General features: G+C 39.5%; 2 protein-coding genes across 11 annotated transcripts in view; one reads left to right on the plus strand and one right to left on the minus strand.

The window, feature by feature from the left end:
• Nucleotides 1-26,485, minus strand: part of NBEA (neurobeachin) — a 375,860-nt gene that overhangs the window by 130,850 nt on the left and 218,525 nt on the right. The window lies entirely within an intron of this gene.
• Nucleotides 15,415-24,523, plus strand: MAB21L1 (mab-21 like 1). Its single transcript, XM_039327275.1, has one exon. It carries the CDS (start codon nucleotides 23,305-23,307, stop codon nucleotides 24,382-24,384), a length of 1,080 nt encoding a protein of 359 aa, XP_039183209.1. The 5' UTR covers nucleotides 15,415-23,304; the 3' UTR covers nucleotides 24,385-24,523.

Consider the following 26,485-nt stretch of genomic DNA (forward strand, 5'->3'; position numbering starts at 1 on the left):
TTGTGTTGATCTGCTCTCTCTCTCTTTAAGAAAGACTGAATTATTATGGCATATTAAATGTAACTATCTTTACCTAGCAACTAATTAGAAGATTTAAACTGAGATTCTCAACAGAAAAACTGAACAAGAACAAATCTTAAAGAGTACACTGGAGAAAGTGTTATAAAATTTGAGTAAATTTCCCCAGAAAGTTAAAATTTTACACTTTCAAAATTTAAAGTAATATAGCTAAAATAATATTCATATACAACTAATTTACTGATTCACTTTGTAATACAAACTACTTCATCTTTTGAAGACTCTCTGTTCTTCGACGCTTGTGCAATAGGTGTGAATTCCTGTAACTTGAATCTTATCCTTCAAAAATAAAAATCTATCATATCTGTTTCATTAAGGTGAAGCAAAATTTTCAAATTTCAAACCAAATCCCTAATCATAAACCAAAATTTTATAAAATATAAAAAAAATGGTTTTGATTTCTTACCTTATGCATACCAAGGCTCTTACAGTCTCTTACAATTCCCCTTTTGCAAGGGGAAAATGTAGTTATTACATTTAATCTTTTTTCATGGGGGGCTGATATATTATCTTTAATTATACTGCATATCTGCTGATTTAAAAATTAATATCTATTTATTCTTTTCCACATCTAATAATATAAACTGAGCTTTTATACATTATTATTTTGCTATACTTCTGAAGGAAGCATTTACCTATTTTGGTAAATTCTTAAGGCACATACGTAGCAGATTAAATGCATAATTAATGATAAAAGTTCTGAAATGAAGTTGATTTCCAATACAGAAGGAAATGGAAACAGTGTAAGATATCTCCAAGCAGGTTTGATATTGTACATTGTATAAAAAGTGTATTGCAATTTTTGAAAAATCAAACAAAAATGAATAAATTACTCAGCAGCAAACTGTGTTTCAGACCTCATTAGTTGTAATTACACATCAAATATGCTCAGGACAATGCACACATGTCAGCTGCAAGTGACACACAATAGAGCAGGCAACCTATAAACCCCTTCAAGCACAAAAAGGAGTCTATAAAACAACTGACTTTGTGCATTTGGATTCATGTGATAACCTCCTCCCACATATCCACTAGATCACACAGATGGGACAAATCCAGATATGAAAAAGCTTCTTTTCTTTCAGCATTGATATCTATTCAAGCAACACACTGCAGAATATTGTGCATCAAGTGTTACATCTTGGCTCTTTTTAATTTTCAGACCATTGCATAAAATAATACGTTATGCTATCCTTGATTACTGTAAAGCTTTTAAACAAAATGTAATTGCCAAAGTTAATGTATTACGAAAGTATTAGAGTTGAACACATTAATATTATTAGAAGTAATGATATTGGAGATGGTCTAAAGCAGTTAAAAGTGCATATAAACTGCCATTTCAAATAATTGTTTAATTAAACCTACATACAAAACTGCATATGTTTGAGACATAAAAACTTTCACTGTTAGAATCATAGGGTAGAAATGGAACTTGAAGATTTCTTGTCCAAACCCCTGCCCAATGCAATAATCCTTGTACCATCCTAGACAAATGGCTATCCAATCTTTTCTTGAAACCTTCAGTCATATAATGGTCCTATCATTTGCTATTTCTGTTGAAGCCCAAAAATACATTGATTTTTGGCAGCTGCTGCACCATCGCTGACTCATGCTTAATCTATGATCTGCCAAGGCATCCAGTTGCTTTTCAGAAATACTACTACTAAGGCAGGTATTGCTTTTCTTGTACCTGTGCATTTATTTTTTCTACCTAGATGCATTTCTCAGCATTGAACACCACAGATCCTGTTAAATAAGGTCCAATGTTCAGGTCTATCAGGATTCTTTTGAATCTTCAGCTTGTCTTCTGGAGTATTAATAATTGCCCCAAACTTCACCTCCTAATAGATGCAACATTACAGGTATTAGGCTATAAAACTCCTTTGAGAAAGTAGTAGTTGTGAATGTGTGACATCTTGTATAAAATATCTATTTCTAATTCTTAATGCAACGGTGTTTTTTTCCAGGCTCACAAAGCTACTTGGAATCTGTAGTTTCAGTATATGAAGGCACCGCCATTTTGTTTCATATCACAAGATGAAGAGAAAGGCAAGAGCCAAGATCAGTTTATAAGAAAGTTATGTAAGCATGGGGAAAAATGGCTGCGTGTTTAGGTATGTAGGCCAGAATTACTTGGGTCAAAGTAACAGCTTTTGGGTGTCATGTTCCATTTTTAAATGGTGATATGTACTTTTTCGTAGACTGACTAAGAATTTATATTTTCACCTACAACCCATACCCTACAAAACCTTGCTAAGAAGTTAAATCAGTCTTTAAACTGTTTGAAATGATTTTCAACTCAGTGTTTTTTGACACTGCTTTATTACAAGTATATTACAATTAATTTTTATGATAAATTTCCGATAATTCATTTTATTTCCCTATTTGGCATATGTATACTGCTTTAATATATATTTAATTTATAGCCAAATTGTTTTTTTCTGTTTTGACCCTAAGTTCGATTTATTCTATTCCATACAGACCTTACTGCTTAGAACAACCTTTTGGGCACCAGGGACTGGTTCAATGGAGAGAGGTTTTTCTGCAGACTGGAGAGTGTGTGGTTTTGTGTGCTGCCTGCATCCCACGGATGGGGCTTTGCTTGTTTGTGTGGATCGGTTGCTGGCATGCCGCGGCCTGGTACCGGTCCATGGACCCGGGGTTGGGAACCCTGGCTTAGAAGCAATGAAGCTAGCCTTACCTCAGAGGGTGGAAGATTTTACAACATGGGTGCCGTATCAGAAAAAGCTCAATAATATGTAACATTTGAAAGAATGTGCAGAGAACATGACAGCTGCAACAACAGTCAATATGACATGTGGGAGAGACAAGAGAGGAAATTTAATCTACCTGACCTGCTCCCATATCAGCATGCAGATATGCTACCATCAAGACCAAGTCTATCACTTCATTTTTCGAGCTGAAAGGCACTTCTTGGAAAACAAACATCCTTTAGTTATAGCTTTACATTTTCCCAACCTTTACACAAAGCCACATGTTGGAATAATTGTGGTTTGAACAGTATTTTGGTTTAATTAAATGTTTTTCAGATCTTCCATTCTTAAGCATAAAGTATAACATAAGTGTATTGTTGCTACTGAGGCAATAGTAAAAACAAATGCGGAGAATTCTTGCATATTTGAAAAGTAGATCTCCCACTAAAATCTTGCTGATCTGTAAAAGTTTAAAGTTGTGTGAAGGTGCACAAAGTCAGAGACCCTTAAGAACCTCACGCTTTTCCTGGAAACCCAAATGGTGAAATCAGCTGGGAATTTTTTGTCAAGTAAGGATTATTTAGCATACAATCTTGGAGCATCCTTCCCATATTACTGTGGGACTAATTGCACAAATGTCCATGGGCATCTATCCATGGGCATCTCCCACAAGGGCCTGAGATAACTGTTTCAGACACAGGATACATTCATCAGCCTTTTGGACAGACTCTGATAAGAACACCTGCAGTAGCCTTGTATCTGGAGAGTGTCTGTTATTTGATGCATTGTAACCACCCCTATATACGTCTTTTGATTATGCTGTGTGATGTAAAAACCTTAGTAACAATAAAAGAGGGTGCTGGAGTCAGCTCTGGGCTCTCATCCCGAGATACCTGTCTGCGTGTCTCATTCTCCATGGGAGACCACCACATCTGGTGACCCCGACGTGATCCACTGAAGGATACGTCCCTGCCAACCCTTTACTTATCGCCTGGAATAGGCTTGGTGCACCCGACGAAGTTGCTGGCAACTGACTCCTCTTCGTAAGTATGGGGGGTGGAATGTCTCACGCTCAAAAGCAGCATGTGGAAGAGCTGAGGCTACTTGGCAGGAAAAAATATCTTACTGATCAGGAACAGAAATTAACCCGTCACCTTTCTAAATCTGAGGCTGTCAAATTGCTTGCTTACGTTTGGGCTAACTGCTCATCCTATCCGGAGTCTGGATCTTTAAAAATAGATACATGGAGGAAAATTGGTACTATTCTCCACCAGTCTCCGAGAACCCCCCCAGAGATTTTATGCCTTTGGAAAATTGCCTATACTTTGATTCAAACCTATGCTGAATTGCCTCATCAGCCTTTATTAGATCCTCCACCGTATAAAAATCCGTCTGTTATGTTGGCCACTCCCTTACCCCCTGGAGCTGGTTTTAACCCTTCTGTCCCTGCAAATTTTATGGATTCTGATAAACAGCAAACAACCTCTCCTGTTCCTGCCACGTTGCCTCCTCTCTCCTCTCTCTCTCTCTCTCCTGGAATCATGCGTGGTGCTTTTCAAAAGGCTTTAAACAATGGTGATTTAAGCGTTTCTGAACTATCCGAGACAGAGTTGTTCCCTGTTAATTACCAACAGACTGCTAAAGGGTTAATAGTGGGTTGGGAGGCACTTCCCCTGGCTATGATCAGAGAATTGAAAAAGGCTACAAAAGATTATGGCATAACCAGTCCCTATACTAGAGGACTAATACATTCAATTGCTAGTGCATATAGAATGTTGCCTCAAGATTGGAAAGATCTGTTCCGCATGCTTCTTAACGGAACACAATACATAGTCTTTGAATCTGAATATAAAAGAGAGGCACAAAAGAGAGCTAATCACCCAGGTTCACAATACACAGCAGAACAACTCTTTGGAGAAGGCAATTTTACTACCCTTAATGCTCAAGCTCAAACTTTTACTCCCTTTGCATTTCCTATCATTAATGCTTGTGTTCTTTCTGCCATGGCTCGTGTTGATGAGTGTGGAACCCCGATTCAATCTTTTTCTGCCATTCACCAAACTGCAACTGAATCCTATGCAGACTTTGTGAATTGCCTGCAAGTTGCCATTGAGCATCAAATTTCAAACAGAGATGCAGCAAATGAAATCCTCATAAAATTGGCTTATGAATATGCAAATGCAGACTGCCAGTCCATTCTTAAACCAATTGTTTCCAGTCCCACGGCCACTCTGGCAGACTTTCTTAAAGCCTGTCGCATTGTGGGAACCAATGCTTTTCAAATGGACACTCTTGCAGCTGCAATCCAAAAGGGGAATCAACCCCAAGGCACTTGCTTCAATTACACTCTTCAGATGTATGGCAACTTTCTTTTGCTGACTGGGCAGGATCTGTTTCCTGTCATATTCCCTCTGACCCTTGCTTCCAACTCCTTAATAATGTTTCAATTTCTCTGCATTCTCCCATTTCCTCCTCTCCCATTCCTAACGCTGTCACCCTGTATGTTGATGGTAGCAAGACTTATGGTTCATGTGTATGGAAGGAGAGTGAACAATGGCACACAAAAATTACTCCTCCTCAAACTTCTGCTCAGCGTGCTGAACTTGCTGCTACAATATTGGCCTTACAAACTTTTTCTTCTGAACCTTTTAATCTTATTTTAGATAGTCTTTATGTATATAAAGTTCTCACCTCTTTATCTGATTCATATGTGTCACCCTCACTGGATGACTCTCTCTTCAGTCTACTTCTCACACTCCAATCCCTTCTTCATTCCCGCTCTACTTGTTTTTTTCCTGCTCATATTAGAAGTCACCAACCTTTCCCTGGTATTATCTCCGAAGGCAATGCCAAGGCGGATGCTGCCGCTTCGGCTGCCTCCACTCACCAGGACGTTTCTGTCCTTGTTTTATCTCCCATAACCCCATGGGACAGCCATTCATATTTTCATCAAAATAAGAAGGCTTTAATGAAACAATTTTCTTTAACAGCTACGGAGGCTGCGGCTATCATACAACAATGTCCCACCTGCAGCCTCCAAGCACACTCTGTTCCTCAAGGGGTCAACCCAAGAGGGACGCAGAGCTGTCAACTTTGGCAAATGGATGTTACGCAATATTTACCATTTGCCCCTTGGAAATACTTGCATGTTTCCATTGACACCTATTCAGGTTTTATTATGGCCACCCCTCAAAGGGGTGAGTCTGCTAAACATGTTATTAATCATTGTATTCGTACTTTTTCTATCCTGGGCAATCCAAAAGAAATTATGCATGCAAAAAAGAAAGGGGAAAATACCCCCGGCTTGCCTGGGATACAAAACACTCTTAATCTTGTACTTTTTACCTTAAACTTTTTGAATGTTTCTGGCACCCCTGGCTCAACTGCCGCAAGCAGGCATTTTTCTGCTTCTCCCACAGATTCTTCACGCCCCCAGGTATACTATCGACGTTTGCCTGATCCCACCTGGAAAGGGCCTGCCTCCCTCATTACTTGGGGTCGAGGCTATGCTGCAATAGACGACCATGGCGAGATCATTTGGACTCCAGCTCGTTGTGTTCGTCCTTATATGGCTCAACGTACACCACCTCAGCCAGGCATATGAGGATCAGGGACTGTGGGCTTTTAATGCTTTTGTATGGGATGCCAGGCGCACTGCTCTTACACTTAACGTCACGAACTGTTGGATCTGCATGCAAATTCCTGGTGACAGTCGTGGTGGTCTTATTTTCCATGCCATTCCATTCAATGAAACAGGATGGAAGCAGCTGTGGAGCATAACTACAGAGACATTGAATATGACATATGCTGTGGGTGCTCGTATAATGGAACCTGCCAGATTTTGTTTTTATAGCACAGGACTATTCCGTACTGCCATTTATTTGGGAACTTATAGTAATTGTCAACAAGTTATTATATGGAATTCAGCAAAGAAATGTAAATCCATCAAAAGCAACCTTACTAAGGTAAATGACACTTATCAAAGCAATCAATGGACAAACATCAGTACCTACATGGCTTGCCTTGACATGGAATCCATAATAACATTTGCTAATGAGTCTCACCAGGGTTATTATGAGTTACCCGATATGTGGCTACTATGTGGCCGTAGAGCCTATCGCCAGGTGCCTAAGGATTGGAAAGGCACCTGTACACTGGGCCTTTTGACTCCTGCTATATATGCCTTGCCTCATCTCCCTGATGGACGCCTGCGGAACAAACGTGATACTGGTTCCTCAGATCCACCCCTAACATTGGGTGGTAGTTTAGAGACTCAAATCAGCAGAGGGATTCTACCCAATCTAGGAGTTGCCATGAACTATAGAGACCTTCATTTGCTTAACAATTGGACTGTTCATATGTTTAATGAAACAATTAACAGCATTAAAATGATTAATCAAGAAATGGGGGAAATAAGGGAAGTAGTTTTGCAAAATCGGTATGCTTTAGATATTATTTTAGCAGCAAAAGGCGGTGTATGTGCCTTAATTCATTCTCATTGTTGTATGTATATACATGATTTTCAACCTAATATTTCTGCTACAGCTAGAAAAATGGAATCTATGCTCCAGAATAATCCCTTACGCAGCGATGGATCAGGCACCGTGGATATTTGGGGTGCCCTTTGGTCCTGGCTACCGGATGGATCCTGGCTACGATCTTTGATTTCTATTATAGTAACCATTTTGATATTATTTGTATTGCTATGTTGTTGCATTCAATGTATTCCCTCCCTCCTGCAAATGTGCAAAAATGTTACGCCCTCCACTAGGAAGGACGCCTTAATCAGTGAATCAAGATCCCTTCTGGAACTGGAAGTGAGTAACATTGAAAAAACAGAAAAGCAGGAGATGTGGGACTAATTGCACAAATGTCCATGGGCATCTATCCATGGGCATCTCCCACAAGGGCCTGAGATAACTGTTTCAGACACAGGATACATTCATCAGCCTTTTGGACAGACTCTGATAAGAACACCTGCAGTAGCCTTGTATCTGGAGAGTGTCTGTTATTTGATGCATTGTAACCACCCCTATATACGTCTTTTGATTATGCTGTGTGATGTAAAAACCTTAGTAACAATAAAAGAGGGTGCTGGAGTCAGCTCTGGGCTCTCATCCCGAGATACCTGTCTGCGTGTCTCATTCTCCATGGGAGACCACCACATATTACAATTGCTCTGGCTGTGATCTCTCTAAAACACAGGTAAGTAAGTATGAATTTAGATAAGCAAAACCACTTCTTGATAGGACCATTTTTATCAGAGCAATTTTTATGGGTTGTAAGTGGACTGCTAAGAAAAAGTGTGCAAATTCTCTTTTAACTGTGAGATCACTGAGGTAGCGAATGGTTTTTTGCATGAAGCTTCTGACCAGACCAACTCCCCCCAACATTAATTAAGGACTGAAATAGCTCATTATGCTGAAGCATATTAGCACAACATAGACCACTTAGGACAGTGGTGGCAAACCTATGGCACGCATACCAGAGGTGGCACTCGGAGCCCTCTCTGTGGGCACACATGCCATTGTCCCAGCCTTGCTTCCCCCTGTGACCCCCCTCCTCACCAGCAGCCCCCCTGGAAGAGAGTTGCCCCCAAGCATGGCCCTCACGGAGCAGCACAGCCAAGGACATGGCAGCCAGGCAGCATAGACAAGACTCTGCCCTCATGCCCCATTGTGCACAGTTGATGCTGCAGGGCGCGGGCAGAGGGCATGGCCGCCATGGCACTAGTGGGCTGCCTAGGCGATCTGTGGTGGGCTCTGGAGGCGGTGAGTGACCCTGAGGGTAGGCAGGTTGGGGGCGGGGCAGGGGGTGGAGCGGGGCAGGCCCAGTTTTTGGGCACTCAGTCTCTAAAAGGTTCACCATCACTGACTTAAGACTTCTTCACCCCTTATTGAAAAAAACACTTGGCCCCTGTAACTCTCGGTCTACATTAAATAATAAAAAGAATAATTGCTATATATATAAGAGCTGCACTATGGTTTTCCACTGTGGACTGTTCTTACAAAAGGTTTCCGATAACTACGTCCTATTCTACATCTCCAGTTCTCCCTCCCAAGACTATTGGCATAGTCTGATCTATGCATTATGCTATTTGTGGCTTTTCTGTATAAAAACTTAAAAATTGCTATGCTATCTTTTTAAGGCCAACTCATTATCTTGTGTGCAGGTACTCACATTCAGAGAATAAATTCAGTATTAATATATACAAGACAGCAATGCATAGCAACATTAACTGTACAAAATATTTGAAAGCTTCTATTAAAAACAAAACATTGACAAAACAATTAATGTTCACTCAAATCCCAATGAATGAATTGCAAACATTTGTACATATTTCACCACGGAAATTTTAGATACCATGGTGAATTGAGGCCTAAGGCTTGGTTCAAATGAATAAATGAAATATGAATTAGACTGAAAGCTCCCAGAAATGGTCATAGTATTAATATCCAATAAAAATTGAATATTATTTTAATATCCAATAAAAATTGAATATTATTTTAAAACTTCAGGTAAACACAATAAGATTGTTAAAAAAGTAGATGCTATGAGGCTGCCTGATGCTGGTGGAGAAACCAGCACTGATTTCAAACTTTTCAGAATTATTTTAAGCTGGCAAGGTGTATTTACTGCTTATGGGCATGATCAAATCAGTTTCCCATTCTTTTAGTGCAACAGGAATGAAAACTGTTTTAAAAGAGAAAGAAAATAATTTAGATAATAATTCCGTTCTGAACTTGAGTTTAAAAGGTTAAGTTAGTATCTGAAAAAGATAATCTGGCTCACTGATCATAGCAGTCAGCAAACGCTGCAATCTGCATGAAGAAGGATATTTGTCATCATTAGTTGAGCTATGCAGCTGGTACCCAGGGTGTCCCAGATTCAAGAAGTGGCAAAGACATACTTTTTTTATACACTTTGGTAAATGACAAGCTTCATCAGCAATCAGATATTTTGCAAAAAGGGTTGAGACAACAGCTCTGAATACAGCTGAGTTTTCCACAGCATAAAAATGTCCAATACGTTGTACACAGTGTTTGCCTCTAGGCCACAAGCTACAACATTTTCCTGAAAATTTATGGACATTTTTTTTTATATCTAAAAATAGATATTTTTGTATGAAAATTATTGTAGTAGTTTAAAGCATGACTAAATTCTAGTTTTTTAAAATGTGCTTGAAACTAGTACTGTTCAGATTTAAAAACATATTAAAACAATGAGGAAAAACACCACATGATTTATTTTCATGGCGAAAATGATACAGCAATTGAAATCTTCAAAGAAACACTTTAGATAACAACACGTCAGTAGAAATATTAGAAATGCTAAATGTGTCCTTTATGCATAATCTACAAACAACAATAGTTTTCTATTAAAGCTTGGAAATAAAATTAGTAAGGTATAAATCAAGTTTACTGAGAGTTGCAGCAAATGGATTTCCATGTTTAAATAACAGAAATGGAATTCCTATTCTTAAAAACAATGCTTCTAAAAATGTCTAGTCAGTGGACTACAATATTCTTCAGCATTTATCTATTTAAAATAAAGTCTAAGATAAGTGAAGATGGGGTAGATGGGCAATATTTCCTTTACTGCAAAGGCTTCTCCAGTTTTTTTCCTTAGTTTAATAAACATGATTTATACCATTCTTTTCATTATTATGTAAACTACTTTTTCACAAATAAACTAATTTTTCTGCTAATGTAAAATCTATGCAAATACCGGCTGTCATTTATCAGGAAATCTGACAAGCATTCCATATTGGAAAGGGAAAATGAAACTGCCTAAAGAATAGAAGCAATTATTTTTGTATTTTCTCTTCCTCTGACTTAAGGTACAAAAGTTATCCATCCAGTTAAAATAGCAAATGAAATAAGGAGGTTTTTTTTATTTAAACACATATGGCTTTTTGCTGCAATACTGATCACCACAGGGTCTACAGATGCCCATGGCTAAATTGTACACGGGCAGATGGACACAAGGGAAAACTGTGCTAATGTGGCATGGTGAGCAAAACAAATGAAGAGCTGAATTTTGGTAGGGTGGGGAAATCTTTCCATCTATTAAATTATGCCATTTGTTTGTGACGTGCAAATTAGGCCAGTAGTAAGTTGCATGCAATAAATATTCCATGTTATTTCACTAAAAATAAAGTCAAGTAATGTGCAAAACAAATCAAAAGGTAGTAAGTATCACAAACAGCAACCGTAAGGGACACCGAGCTGTTTGCCAAAATAAATTACCAACACCGCTTTATTCTCACAAACAATGAATATGTTTAATGAGTACAATGAGACAACTGTGTTCTTCATATGTTGTGTTATTTTACCTTACTAAAGGGAAATCTCTTGAGGTGCAACTGAAAATTACAAACATTAAAGGACAATCTAGCAACTGTGAGATTACTTATATATACTTCCTACTGCCAATGAGAAGCCTATATTTATTAACTGTTTTGTTTTGCAGGATTATTAAAAAAAAACATGTAGGGGTCTAAATTAGCCAATATATTTAAGAAATGATTTCCAGGGAAGAAAATGTGCCTTTGGTTGAATATTTGCTAAAAAAAATGTTTAGCATTATTTATGAAAGAGAACATATTTGGAATATTTGTGTGTTCACTTGAAATTAATCTGATTTTTGATAGACAATTGAACCTCAAATGTGCCTTAAATGTCATTTTAACTTCTCTATTCTTTTCAATAAAATATTTTTTTTCACTCGCATAACTATTTATTAGGTATATGCTGAAGACTTCTTTTTCATAGGAGAGATTGCTTCCAGAACTCAGACCACGCAGCATGGCTCTATGAATAATCTACAATGAAGTGTATTTGATTTCCAAAATTAAAAAAAAAATTCTATGTTTGGTTATACATTATCAGATATGATACATTTATTCTTATAGATCTGACTCTGCAATTGTTACACAGTGACACTGTAAACATTTCTAAAATATATTCTTACTTGAAATGTTATTTCCTGCAATTATTTTTATCCTTTTAATAGAACAGATGACTCAACTCTCATTAAAATTAAACTAAATAATTTTACTGAATAAAGGATAAAAGTCAACTGTTTTTTGTCCAAGGTGAATGTGTAACATATGTTTAGCTAAAAGTTCAATGTGATGTTAACATGATCTGAGTGAGTTCTAATAGACTGAAGATAATTTTAGGTATTTACTAAAAAGTATGTAACTTCAAAAATTATCCCATTGTAGAAAAAATAGTAAATGTGATAATATCTATATCTATTTTTATCAGAAATGAAGTAACACAGCATTTCTGTGTTAAACATGGTAGGTTTGTGATACACAATTATCTGTGCAGCTGTCTACAATAAGAGGGCTGCTTGAACATTACATTGTAATAGTAAAATCGTTATATTAGTTGAGCAAAATATATCCATTTAATGGTGCCATGCCTTTTTTTCACTGCTATAAATACCAATAAGGTGGCATCTATTCATTTCATCTGTACTGGGCTGTCTTTTAGTACTTAACAACCTATTTAGTATACAGGATTTAGTATATACCAAAGTTAAAATTTGGCAGAAATATTTAAAATGTGAGAAATTGACCCAGCCCAAACTAAATATGTCAATGATGTCATTAAGAAATATTTTAAAGGGTAGAGAGCATTTTATCTAGAGCAGGGGTCCCCAACCCCTGGTCTGTGGACTGGCACCGGGCCGTGGCATTCCAGCAACCAGTCTGCACAAACAAGCAAAGCTCCATCCGTGGGATGCAGGTAGCTCATAAAACCACACACTCTCTGGTCTATGGAAAAACCTTTCTCCATGGAACCAGTCCCTGGTGCTCAAAAGGTTGGGGACCTCTGATCTAGAAAGTGAGAGAAAATGCTATTTCTCATCCCCCAAACCAAAGCCAACAATAGTTTATATATATGTATGTGTGTCTTACATATAATCTTGGTTTATTTCAGATTTAAGGGAAAGGTTCATTGACCATTTTGAAATTTTAAAATTGTTCAGAATTTAATCCTGTATCAAAAGAACTAATACCATGTTTACTTAATATGAAAATCTTTTTCCCACATAATTTTCTGAGAAGTGGAATTGGCATTTAATTAAAAGAACTAGAAAAATCATGGCCTGTTGGACCATCATTTCAGAGATGAAACAGAATTTTCATGGGTAGGCACAAAAGCAGTGGAAGCAGAGGTGACTTCTGACTTTTTGCTGGCTTCCCTATTGTGTTTCATTGTGGGAAGCTGGCAAGAAGAATCGAAATTTTCTTCCCTTTCCTTTGGGAAGTCAGTGGCTGTTGAGTGGAGGGGAGAACAAGGGATTATGGGACTTGGTGGGAAACTATCGCAGAATATTAAAAAGGAAGAACATGTGACCACAACACCAGCCCAGCAGCAGCTAGTAGCACTGAAGCAGCCACAATGTTCCCAAATGTCACTCCCTTGGGAGTCATGTGTTCAGGATTTTGGACATTTTCTGAAGTTAGCCCATTTAAACCAATTTTTGGTTCAAAAATTGTGCTTGTTTCTATTGTTGAAGATGGTTCATATATGAATGATAGTGCGCATGCTCATCAATTTATTTCGTTAAATGTTACAGGCAATTAATTTTAATTAGCAATTAATTATTTCCTAAATTCAGTATTGTCCTGAGGGATACATACAGTGTTGATTCTAAAGCTACAAATCTATTTTTATATGATGCAAAGAATTAGAACTTAGCCTTTCTTCCTAACATTGATACTAAAGGTAGCTTTATTTTGCACACTTGCATTATGTCTGGATAAGGAATGGCAACTTCTTCACATTGCCTATACTTATCTTGATAAAGTTTTAAACATTCTTTGCAAATTGCATTGTTTTCCCACACCTTCAGAAAAAGGATTGTATCCTACATCCCTTTCCAACATACCTAAGAGGAACAATTATACGTACTTAAATATAACCTTTGACTACTGGAAGATCTATATATACGCACACATTCTTGATACTTGATAGATATGTTGATAAACTTTCATTTTACTTTTAATTAATTTGAAAGTACCCACTTTCCTCCCTACCATATTTTCCCTTGACATCACCAAGTACTTCAGAAGAACTCAATAACACCCAAGGAGAAACAGATTTACATTATAGCAATTAGTTTGGGACAAAGATTGGGTATGAAGTTGTTGGTATTATTATTTGTAGTATTGGCCCCTTTTAAATCTTGTATTGAATATTTCTTCAAAATATAAACAATATATACCTTCTTAGAGTACTTTCAGATGAACATTCAGTCTTTAATTTGTTAGCTGTTCATGTATATTCTGGATAACATCTGTATGTCATAATTTTTCAATATAGAATTAAATAGAAATATTTAGCCAAGTATATGATAGTATATAACAGAAATCAAAAGTGAAGACTAAGTCCATTAAAAATAAATCATTAGTTTTTCAAAGTTTCAGGGAAATCTTTTTTTCATTGCAGGAAGCTAACAGAAGTAATTCTGGACTCTACAGTCCAGAGAGTATGCCAATAAAAGTTACCAATTCAATACTAAAAAGGAACAATCTGAAAATGAAAGCATGGTGCAGCTTATTTGAAGATGATCACTGATTACATTATCATTAGAATCTTAGAATTAGAATGTATATATAATTAATATATAAAACTGATACAATATTATATGGAATGGTAAAGAAATGAATAATAAAATATTTCATGCTTATTTTAGGTTTTAAATGTAATTGTTTAGATGACATTCTAAGCACAGGTACCAAATTCCTAGAGATAGTAAACACAAAATTAGTGTTTATTCTTGCTTATTCTGACACCCTAAAATTTCTGGCTGACTACTAGTTCATCCAGTTAATAAAAGAGGGGATTGGGAAATGAAATTTCTTTTTCTAACTACTTATCGACCCTAATTTAAAAGTTGGTTAGAACAAGTTAGTATACATTTGCTATATATAACACTTCTGCCTGGTTGAAATCTTGTATGTTTGTTTTTGAGGAAGTGATTGAAACAAAAAGATTAAATGATATTTAAAAAATATTCTTGAAATTCATGCATAGTATTTGAAGTATGAGAACTGTTCAGGCCCCAGTCTACCTCATTGAATTATAGTAAACTTCCTTTTAGTCATTGAGGTTCTTCTTTGTTTCAGTTGCTGAGGTTCTTCATCACGATGTCAATGTTGGAACATGTTTAAATCCACAAGTACTAGATATTTTTAAAAAGGCATTAAGGCTATAATCCTATGCTCATTTATCTGGGAATGATATCTGTGGATCCAGAAGGATCTACCGTATGTCTGAGCAAACAAAAGGAAAATGTCTTCTGGAAAAGACTATTCACTGTGTATTATCCTTTATACTTGATATACTGAAACTGTTTCCTAAGCTAGATTTGTAATGGCAATAATTCACCTTCAAAGATGAAAAAAAGATTATTAAAGTAGCCCCTATGTTTTCTGTATTTTAACTGGGGCTACATCATAGATATGAAAATCAGTATTATAATGTATAATAAATACTGTAGTGCCAGCACAGGGAGTGACCCATTGACACTTGCCAGTGTTTTAAAGGAAGCTAATAGTATTTCTTCAAATGTTAAGCATTCAGATATTAATGTCCTATAAATGTCTACTAGTACTATTGCAACTTAGAAGATGCAACCATTTTAAGTTTAAAAATGTATGTTCCAAGTCTTATGATTCCACAGCATGTATGGTTGATAATCCCTGTTCTTTAGCTTGGTTTGCGAATACAACAGTTATGTGAATTATACTCATATGGAGCATAATATAAAGGTATTTAAAATGTACACTAAATCCACTAATACTTAAGGCTTCTAAACTAATTTAAATAAGATTGTCCTACATTGCAACTTTTTAGAACTGGTAAATTTTAGAGTCTGATGGCATAAACTTATGTATTCAGGAATAAATGTAACTATGTTCAGTGGAAATATAATATCTATGGGATAAATCTTGAAAATATATTTTTAGATTTCATGCTGGAAATCTTATATTTCATTATACAATTAAGAAATTTTCAAACAGGAGTCAAAATAGTTTTCACTTGAAACCCCAAAGCTTTGTGAAACAAAACAATTGCATGGGCTTTTTTATTATAATATTTCACTTTAAAAGAGGACAATTTATTGAGCAGTTTGATTCAGAATTAATGGCAATCACCCCAATTATTTTTGTTAGCAACCTGGGCTAGAATACAGAGAATCATGGAATCGTAAGGTTGTAAGGGATATTGGATATTATCTATTCAACAGCCTGTCCTCTTACCATAGAAAAATGGCTACCTGTTCAAAGCTCTTGAAAAACCCCCATGATGGAGCACCCACCGTCTCCAGAGGCAGGCTGTTCTACTACTTAGAAACTCTCACGGAAACCTACCTCCTTCTTGTCTCAAGTTAGGATCTGTGTCCCTTAGCCTACGATGTTACAGAAAAAAACATTCACATTCACATACTCTGCTCTGTGACGTCCCTTCATCTATTGGGAAACTATAATCATGTCTATCCTTGGCCTTCTTTTATTCAAGCTAAGTACATCAATTTCCTTTAACCACTTTTCATAGGATTTAGCCTCTGCGACCCTTACCATTTTTGTTGCTCTTCTCTGAACTCAAGCATAAAAATTGTGGTTGCCTTAGAGTTGGTAAAGTACACGCAAGTTGATTTCGCTAGTCTTGTGGAATTTTAGCACTTTAACAAGTAAATATATTTCTATTATTTGACATACTACATTTGGAATGTCCCTATATTTCAAAAATAGTTGCCATAAAGCAACACACTGAAAATGGGAGGGGAATATCTGTTCAAACAAATAAAACTATTACATTGTTATAAATACTGAATATAATGATACAGATAATTTTAATAGCAATGTTTTGTTGATTGTCCTTCTATCTTGCATTTTATATAATAATATCAAGACTGCTTATTATATATAAAATTAAATACTTATAGCAGTGTCTGCATTTGAATATGAAAGACTATCAGAATATGTCAATATATTTTTATATATATTTGGGGGTATAATTCCACAGATTTATATAGGAGGATCTTTTCTCACAATTCTTACAATAAAATTATGGACAAATCTTTTTAGCTGATTTATTAATGGAGAAATTACTCAAAGAAGGATATTCTATCTATTAAAGTTTTAAAGAAGGACAACACTTGAATGAATGTAACAAAAGTTTCAGTAGGACTTCACATATACCTAACTTCTTTCAATTATGCCCAGAAACTAGTGATTTCAAAAACAATGAGTTTATTTTTCCTCAATTAATCTTGTAGCTTTTTTATATATTCCTAAATCAAAATACAGGTATTAGAAATTGTAGCCAAATGCAAAATACTTAATGTTTCATCTACAAATTCTGTTCACAATTTATGTCTTTAAATACCAATACTAGTCCCTGAAGAATACACGCTACTAAAAGGGGGGAAAATGGTATCAAATATCTAGTCTTTGCAATAATTAAGTGACATCAGTTAGTGATGTGCTCTTGTATATTAGCATCTTTTTAACTGTTACTTCTGTCTATTTCTGTCTAACAGAGAAAAAAGAATTATTAGAAACTTTTTTTGTCTACTTCTAGTTTTAGGTATGAGAGAAAGCATTTCTAAAATTTTTATTTCTTGTGGGAACATTTTAGAAATCATGTTTACAAAAAAATTACATTTTCAAAATTGTTTATCTAATACATGTTGCTATATTTTCAAGGTCCACACAGAATATTTTAGTTGATTAATCATATATAATATAAAACAGTGGTGAGAATTTTATTGGGTGACCTACTGCAGATGCAGTAGATTAAAGGAAACTAATCCTTTCTGATTTTAATGACCTTTGAGCTTTTTCAAAGTAGATCCTTAAATGTCACTGTTGGATTGCTTAACTGAAATTTGACGTGTAGACATGCCAAACTTTTCTTGGATACATTTTCTTTAAAAAAAATTGTAAATGTAATTTTGTATAAAAAATTATTTGTTAAAAATTCATCCAACAATTCACACTTTTTATTTCAAAGGAGAATAAGAATGTACATAAATGAGTTCCCAACCTGCACCTAGCATAATATAAATCTAATATAAATGTAATCTTGGAATTATAATGAGAATTTTGATAGGCCATAGCTAACTTGTATGAATTGAAACAGCACAATTACTGTGGGTTATCTATAGACCCAAAACTCATTTGAGCTACACATAATTCGCAAAAAAAATGTAATGTCTGTTTTTTTCAAGGATCATCTGAGAAAGGACAGAACCAGAATTTTGTTGGATTTTTTTTTTTATTTTTATTTTTTTGCTGCACTTCAAAAATGCAGGATACTGATAGGTATATATCTTTCCAAATGTGTACAAGGTGGGCTGTATGGTTATTTTTTCTCCTTGGCTACACTGTAATAGTGATCGCAATATGAGGTAAAAGAGAGAGACAAAAAGCAATAACTGGTCCTGAGCTTCATTACCATGTCGTAATTGGGGTAAAGAAGGTATGAATTCTTCTTAGGCAAAGCGAACGGGCAGCAAGGCCAGTGTGGGACTGGAGTACCTTTTTATCACTTAAATTAAACAGAGTCACAATGTAGAACGCTGAGTAAACTTTATTTCCAAAGATGAATGGCATGCATGAAAGATTTGCTATGCTTAATCTTTGGGGAATGGAAGAAGGTTTCTTTCTTGAGTGTATATGTAGCAAAGTCCTGAGGCAGAACAACTCTAATTACACAGTATCTTAATCTGTAGAAGAACACTGAAGCACTCCTGTTTAAATAACCCAACCTGAACTGTTTTAGACACCAAATACATATATGTATGAAGAGGCCATCTGTAATGTAATTATGCATATTTACGCTGATACAGTATACATCTTTTAATATTATAAACCAAAACGCATTGAGGAAAAAAATAACCTTTCAAAATTGTTTTTTAACCCTTTGAACAGGGCTATCTTTGAAAAAGGCATGGTAATTAAATATGTTTTAAAAAAAACCATCAGAAGTATCACCAAATGTGCTTAGAAGATAAATTTCTGGTTATTTTATTTTGGAAAAAATAATAAAATGAATTGTCTGTAGATATGTGTTTAATTTACTGCAAAAAATAAATTTATTGTGGTGGCAGGAATATGAATTATGAAAAGAAGAAAACACAGTTAAACTCAGACAGATTCAATGAGCTTTCAAGCACACTGCATCAACTGGGATAAATAATTTAATAACACTTCGTGTGCTGTCTCTTCTGTGTTATAGACAGTTATTAAAAAAGATACGAATGTGTAGAATCACACAATATGCAAAATGTGTTATAAATGTAATGAGTATGCATGTATTTTTAATTAAATTTGGCTTCTGACACAATATAGGAATAATTTTTAACAAAATATTTTTATATCAATGTCTAGAAATTCTAACTACAACAATGCAAAAGTGGGCAGGTCTAAGCAACTGGAGAAGAAAAAATATAAAGGATATATCATTTTACTATAATTATCCCTTTTATTCTTTACATAATAATACATTTATCAATTATTTTTGATCATAAACATCATGATACTAAAATTAAAACTTAAACTTGTATCCAGTGGGTATATAGCACAGAGAAAAGTAAAAAGTACAGTGCTTAAAATTTGTGAGAATATCAGCCCAAAACAAGCATCTCTAATGCACAATTATTTTAAGACAATGCATTTGGGAAAGCATTTATTAATATTGAGTCCAATCCACCATCACCTACTTGAAAAACACTGTGATTCTTGTCAGTATGGTATTTTGATTCCATGAAATTAAAATAAAGTTAATAAAATTTGGCTAGTTGGTTAACATGATTTTAAAATAATAAATGACTGAGTTCATGTTGAGTTTGGCAACTCTGCTAGTTTTACATACATCTCTGCTATTCCTGAACATTTTACAATTCATTTGTATGTCTTCCTAAATTATTTGAAATTTAATATGATCATTTCAATTTCATATAAATTAAAAAATAGTGTATTTTATAATTCATTTGTATTTATTTTATTAACTGCATGACTCAAATAGCACACTTGAATATACCAAAACCATTCGAATCAGTAGTGACAAATGCTGAAATAATAATTAACCCTAAGAGAAGGTAAATCTGATCTACAGAACTTGGCTTAGTGATCTCAAGAGGATATGGTAACAGCAGTGGGATATGCATATTTAGCTAGAAGTTAAGGCCCACTGAGAATGCTCTTCAGCATATAAAGACTGCAGTTTAAGCTATCAAGGTCTTAGCAATCTAGTTTGACTGCTCAGGCCTATAAATTATGGTTTGCATTTTATATCTTAAGCACCAGTAATGTATTTACAGAATATAGTCTGCAAGAAATATTTACCTCCAGGAAGTATAACAGGACATTCTTAAGCCCATCCCGACAATCATTATAGTCCAGATAAAAAGCCTCCGATTTTAGTGGGACTTTAATAAGACTCCTTGGTTAACGTCTGCGTCTTGCTACAATAGGAACAAGGTCAATGTAACTCAATGCTTCACAGTGTGTGCCTTTTCTCAGTAGGCAACGAAGGAAGGAAGAGAATTCCTGATGTCTCAGGATTTCAGTTGTTAGAGCTTGGCTGCATCTCCTCTGAGAAGAAAATCTAAATGGCCGGCTGGTGTCACGTACCATTTTATGTTTTCGGCAAAAAGCTGGCGATTGGAGAAGACAATCGGAAAGCCCTGATACGTCAGAAAGCGGAGGCCACTGCAGACGCGCGCTCTAGAACACCTCCCTGGGGTTCCGCAGGCCCGGGCCCCTCGCCCTCAGCGCGGCTCTGCACAGCACTCTCAGCGCGAATCGCCCTTCTCGGTGGTCCCCAGAGGAGAGGGCTACGGGCATCGGTCGGTCGGTCCTCGGTTCGGAGGGCAAAGGCATCTTCCTGGCTAAAGGAAATGGGAGGCCTGTGGCGCTAGGGCCAAGGGGCCAACGTACAGCTCGCCATTCTTGGTCTTCCAGGCAGGGCGCGCCTTCACCTGTTGGCGGTCCCTGCCGCCTGGGACCCTCCGGGGCAGCCGAGAAAGTCTAGCGCCGGTGCGGCTTCCGGCCCACGCCGTGTCCTCCCAGAAGCCTCAACTTTCGGGGGGGGAGTGGGGGGGCGATGAGTTGCGCATCGAAACGTCTGCCTGGGCGCCTCTCCGCTCCCGATGGGAAGCCGCTCCGCAAAGGTCCAGCTTGGTCTGGAAGTGCCTTGCTGCCGTTTCCTAGCGGGGAAAGGCGCCGAGAGATCAGAAGCGCCGGCTCGAGGAAAACGCGACTCGCTCGGCTCCCGTCGGGCGACCTGCGAACCCGCCGAGGCGCAGCCGGAGGCATTTTCAGACCGGCGAGCTCTCCGCGGCGGTTAGGCTCGCATCTTCGCCGCCGTCCCATTCAATGCCGGCCCAACGCGGGCTCGCCTCGCTCCGTTGGAGTGGTGGAGCGCCGACTGGCCTCAGGCGTGTCCCACGTTCGGGGTCTCTTGAGTTCCAATTCGAGGACTTTGGAAAGGGGGAAAATATGGCTCAAGGAGAGGGCTTAAGCGACGCCTCTGAGGGGTGAATCTTCACTCCAAATCCTACAGAACTACACCAGGGAGATCGTGAATGCAATTTTAGGGAGGGGAGTAAGTCCTTGAAAGAGTCTCAGCGCACAGTAAACCCGTATGTTTCCCACCAGCATCCAGGAGAATGAAACGGGACTTGAAGGCCAAAGGCCGTTTTGCCTGGGGGAAGCCCCCGATTTTATAACGCGGAAGAAGGTCCCGCTGACTTCGAGGGCTTAAATCTCGCTGATGCACCCCTTCCGCTTTCCGGATGGCACTTAATGTTAACCTTAAGAGGCCTTCGGGACTTCGAAAGGCCTCTCCAAGAACCGGGCGCTCGCGTAGGTGACCTCCCCTCCGCGGGAACCGGTTTTCTGGGCCAGCGCCCCGTAACGAACTGCTGTGCTGGGAGGCGTCCTACAATACAAATGTGCCCCACTTCAGCTCCTCCTGGGATGCTCCTTGTGGAGATAACTGCTGTCCCAACCAATGCCAGTATGAGCTCCGCTAACCTGGCCCACCCCCTCAGCCACACGTGTCCTTTTATTTAATCCCGAATTCAAACGAGGGTAGACTGCCCACTTCGGATCATTTAAAAGGCATTTATTTTTGCAAGTGTGTCCAGAACACTCGGCGTCTCTTGCAGGTACCTCTGTTACACAATTTGCAAAGAAGGCAACAGTGCACCTAAATCACTAACAAACACAAATCGTGCTGATCACCAGACGTGTGGCTTCACAAACTCAGTCCGGAAAATGGACAAACCCGATCGTCCACGGGCTATCTCGTTCGCCTGCTAGCAAACTAAGAAGACAACATTTGCATCCCATCGATTAAGACCCGTCATGCTATTTAAGTGTGCTTGGAAGAGCAGGGATGCCTTCTCTTGGCATTTGCGGTCAAGGGTAGGAAACTTCTCAACATTAGGCTGGCCAGCTGACCAGTGGAAAACTGTCCTGGCGGTTTCCAAGGGCTATGAGGCAGAAGCAGCGCCAGCTAAACTCTGTTCAGAAAAGCAGAGGGTCCTCGCTCCCTTTCTCCAACAGCGAACCTCTTCTTCAGTTTGCTGGTCGAGTGATGGCGGGCTTGTGACACCTGCAATCCCGTTTGTGCCAGAAAGCGGCTCTGACGGCGCCTTTCGAGTTCCTCGAAGTCTTTTCCTGGCGACACCGCCTTTAAGCGCCCTCTCGATCATTCCCCATGGGTAGGCGGCCTGGCTGGTCGTTCTGTGCCATCAGCCCCCTACCTTTACTTTGTGTGTTTCTCTCTCTCTACCGCCAAGAGAGGGATTAATTAACCGGGCTGGAGCTGAAAGAGGCTGCCGTGACGAGCCCAGTGGCGATTGGCCGCCCGCCTGCCTGGCCCTGCCTTTATAATTTCCACACGAGTGCATCTGGGTTCTTATACAAACCAACAGCTAGCTCCTTCTGATACATACACACACTGAGAGAGAGAGAGAGAGAGAGAGAAACACCGGCACTTCCTTTGCAATTTAGCCATCCTACACACATGGTTGCTACTCCGAGAGAAGCTCACAAATATATGTATCGGAGGTGTAATTCAGACTATTGGAAGGCTTGCTAAATCTGTTCAAACTTTTTTAAACTTTTTTTTTTCAACAGCAGATTTCCATGCGTTTTGCTGTTCACTCAAAGATTGTCTTACGGCACCCATTTGAGCACACCGAAGCAGGGTGTGTGTTTTTGATAAGGATCGGAGATCTGTCCAGAACTAAACGGTCCATCTAGCAGCAGCAAGAAAAAGCATCTGAGCTGGAAAGGAGCAGAAACGCCGCCGCCGCCGCCGCCTAGCGCCTTCTTCATAACCTTCTGGTTACGTTTCCGAGCGTAAGAGAGTCTGCTTCTTCTCTGAAGTTGGCTCCAGCCTTAGCAGCCGCATTGGATCCCACAGCATACTGCGAGACTCCGGTCTACAATCCGGATCTCTGTCCCAACATGATCGCAGCCCAGGCCAAGCTGGTTTACCATCTCAATAAGTACTACAACGAGAAATGCCAAGCCAGGAAAGCGGCCATCGCGAAAACTATCCGAGAAGTCTGCAAAGTGGTCTCGGACGTGCTAAAGGAAGTGGAAGTGCAGGAGCCCCGCTTCATCAGCTCCTTGAACGAAATGGACAACCGCTACGAGGGGCTGGAAGTCATTTCGCCCACCGAGTTCGAAGTGGTCCTTTACCTGAACCAAATGGGCGTTTTCAATTTTGTGGACGACGGCTCGCTGCCCGGTTGCGCGGTGCTCAAGTTGAGCGACGGGCGCAAGAGGAGCATGTCCCTTTGGGTGGAGTTCATCACGGCCTCGGGTTACCTCTCGGCCCGCAAAATTCGCTCCCGCTTTCAGACGCTCGTAGCCCAAGCGGTGGACAAATGCAGCTACCGAGACGTGGTGAAAATGGTGGCGGACACCAGCGAGGTGAAGCTGCGGATCCGGGATAGATACGTGGTGCAGATCACGCCGGCGTTTAAATGCACCGGGATCTGGCCCAGAAGCGCTGCCCACTGGCCCTTGCCCCACATCCCCTGGCCGGGTCCGAACCGCGTGGCCGAGGTCAAAGCCGAAGGCTTCAACCTCCTGTCCAAGGAATGCCACTCGCTGGCGGGCAAGCAAAGCTCGGCCGAGAGCGACGCCTGGGTCTTGCAGTTCGCCGAGGCCGAGAACAGACTTCAAATGGGCGGTTGCCGAAAGAAATGCCTCTCGATCCTCAAAACGCTGCGGGATCGCCACCTGGAGCTACCCGGGCAGCCCCTGAACAACTACCACATGAAGACCTTGGTTTCCTACGAGTGCGAAAAGCACCCGCGGGAATCGGACTGGGACGAGTCTTGCCTGGGCGACCGCCTCAACGGGATTTTACTACAGCTCATCTCCTGCCTTCAGTGCAGGCGGTGCCCGCATTATTTCTTGCCTAACTTAGACCTCTTCCAAGGCAAGCCTCACTCCGCCCTGGAAAACGCAGCCAAACAAACGTGGCGGTTGGCGAGGGAAATACTCACCAACCCCAAAAGTTTGGAAAAACTTTAGAGGGCCGAGGAGACGCAGCCGTCAACTATTCAGCCGTCTCCTTCTCTTTCGAGGATTCTGTGGGGGGGAAAAACTCAGGTGCTGCCAGCCGACCACGCAAAACGCCCAGCCTGCCACAGAAGGAAGAGGCCGTCCCCGCAGGCGAAGCGCACCGCAAGGATTACGACTTGTCACCAACCCGGCGTCCACCTCCCGTTCGGAAAAAAAACACAAAACAAAGAGTGTTATTCTCACCTGGGGAGAGGCAATAGCGGCTACACTTCAGCCTGCCTGCCTGCCTGCCTGCCTGCCAGCATTGCTGAACAGAAAACAGACCAGGGGGATTAGATTAACCAGGCCAGTATTTTTTTTTTATTTTTTTATTTTTTGCGAGAGGCCACCCGAACAAAGAAAAGCAAACAAGCCTTACCGCGGTTGTCTCCCCTCCGCTCCCAACCCCTGTGCATTCTAAAACATTGTATGGAATATTGTGATCTCACGTTGTCTTTGAAATTGTGGATGTTAGTGTTTTGTGATTTGGTGAAAAAAGTTTAAATTGCCATTGTTGGAATACTTCAAGACATTTTTTGCTCAAGAAAGATACCCTGTCGAAAGGTACATTTTATCATGGTACTTTACGTTTTATTGTCTTTTGAAGTGTCTAAGCTTAAAAGTTTACATTTTTGTTTCAAATATATTGCTTGTTCTCTTTGTAACATTCCATAAATATACTTGAAATGTTATTTAAATATATTCAAAAGAAATTTTGACCTTGTCTATATAATTGCGAATATTGGAATTATATATTGGAAAAATGCACTTGAGATACACTGGATAATTACTTTTTGTGATTTAAATTTCTGTTGTTGATTTTATTTAATTACAAATTAATAAATACAAGTAAAATAAATATGGTCAAAGCTTTGCGTGCTGGATTCGATATGAGATGGTGCTGCATTTCTCAAGGCACGTAAGTTAAACCTTCTGTGGCATTTTACTTATGTTTTTTTTTTTTAAAGGGATAACAGCCCCAAAATGGATCTCAGACCCCATCAACATCTGCCACACAGGATGGTATGGTAATTAACCGAGTAACATTTTTACAACCTCTAGGAAATAAATCTACCCATCAAAGATTTACTAGACTGCATTAACTCGGCTGCCTGTTTCTGTCAGAATCTGTAGCTCCGGAGGCCTTGTTGGCCACAAAATTAGCACTTCAAGAAAAGGGAGGGAAATCTGAGAAATTTATAGAGGCCAAAGATCGATCTAACAGCCCCAAGGTTATGGTTCATTTTTCCTTAAAGCCCAATACGCTGGCCATCAGCCAGTTGCCATTGGGAAAGACAAGCGCCGGCTTCTCCGGACGCCCTTCGGGGCGAAGCTGCCGGGACACATCCAGCAATGTTTTAGCGCTACCCTTGGAGGCAGTCAGGCTGGGGGACGGGCCTGTCTTCCCGAGGTAGATCGTGCTTAAGCCCAAGGGCCAAAATCAGAGGTGAAGCGCAGCTTATCCCGACTCCGCTTTCAATAACCCAAAAGTGGACGACAAATCCCCACAGAAATTGCAGCCTACGACGCTACTACCACCGTCAGGCAGCTTTTCTTTTCTAAATCGGGGTTAATGAAGGTTTAGACGGCATTTTACGGACACGACTTCCAGACACACAATTACCCCTTCCGCACTGTTCATTCCATGTAAGGGCGGCGGGGGGGGCGAGGGGGCGGGGAGGTGGGACGAACGCGGCTCCTGCTTTACGGCACCATTGCTGCTGGTCGGCGTGAAGGCAGAACTTTCTCTGCTTCCGCTCTCGGAAAATTGAGCGTCCTCCTGGCTCCGCTTTCAAACTAAGCACCATTCAACAACCCCTCCTCTCCCTCTGGAGCGCCTTCACCTCCCCCCCCCCTCCGAAAATCAGGTCCTCGAAACGGGGCGGTTTATTTCCTCTTAGTTCTAAGGAAGCGCCTGGTCTGCCGTTGTTACGTTCAAGGATCGGGTCTGCGGCGCGGGGGCCCTCCGTTACCTCCAGGGAAAACCAAACAGTTGGCTTCACAGCGAAAGCTCTCCACGTTCCCTCAAACACCCCAAGCTGGCAGGATTGCGGGGGGGCGGGGGCGGGGA

Source organism: Crotalus tigris, unplaced genomic scaffold (assembly GCF_016545835.1).
Source record: "Crotalus tigris isolate CLP2741 ecotype Arizona unplaced genomic scaffold, ASM1654583v1 scf7180000024359.8030256, whole genome shotgun sequence".
Lineage (NCBI taxonomy): Eukaryota > Metazoa > Chordata > Lepidosauria > Squamata > Viperidae > Crotalus > Crotalus tigris.

Excerpts from the sequence above, each read along its gene's own strand:
- MAB21L1 (XM_039327275.1), top strand. The coding sequence starts at position 23,305 with ATGATCGCAGCCCAGGCCAAGCTGGTTTACCATCTCAATAAGTACTAC.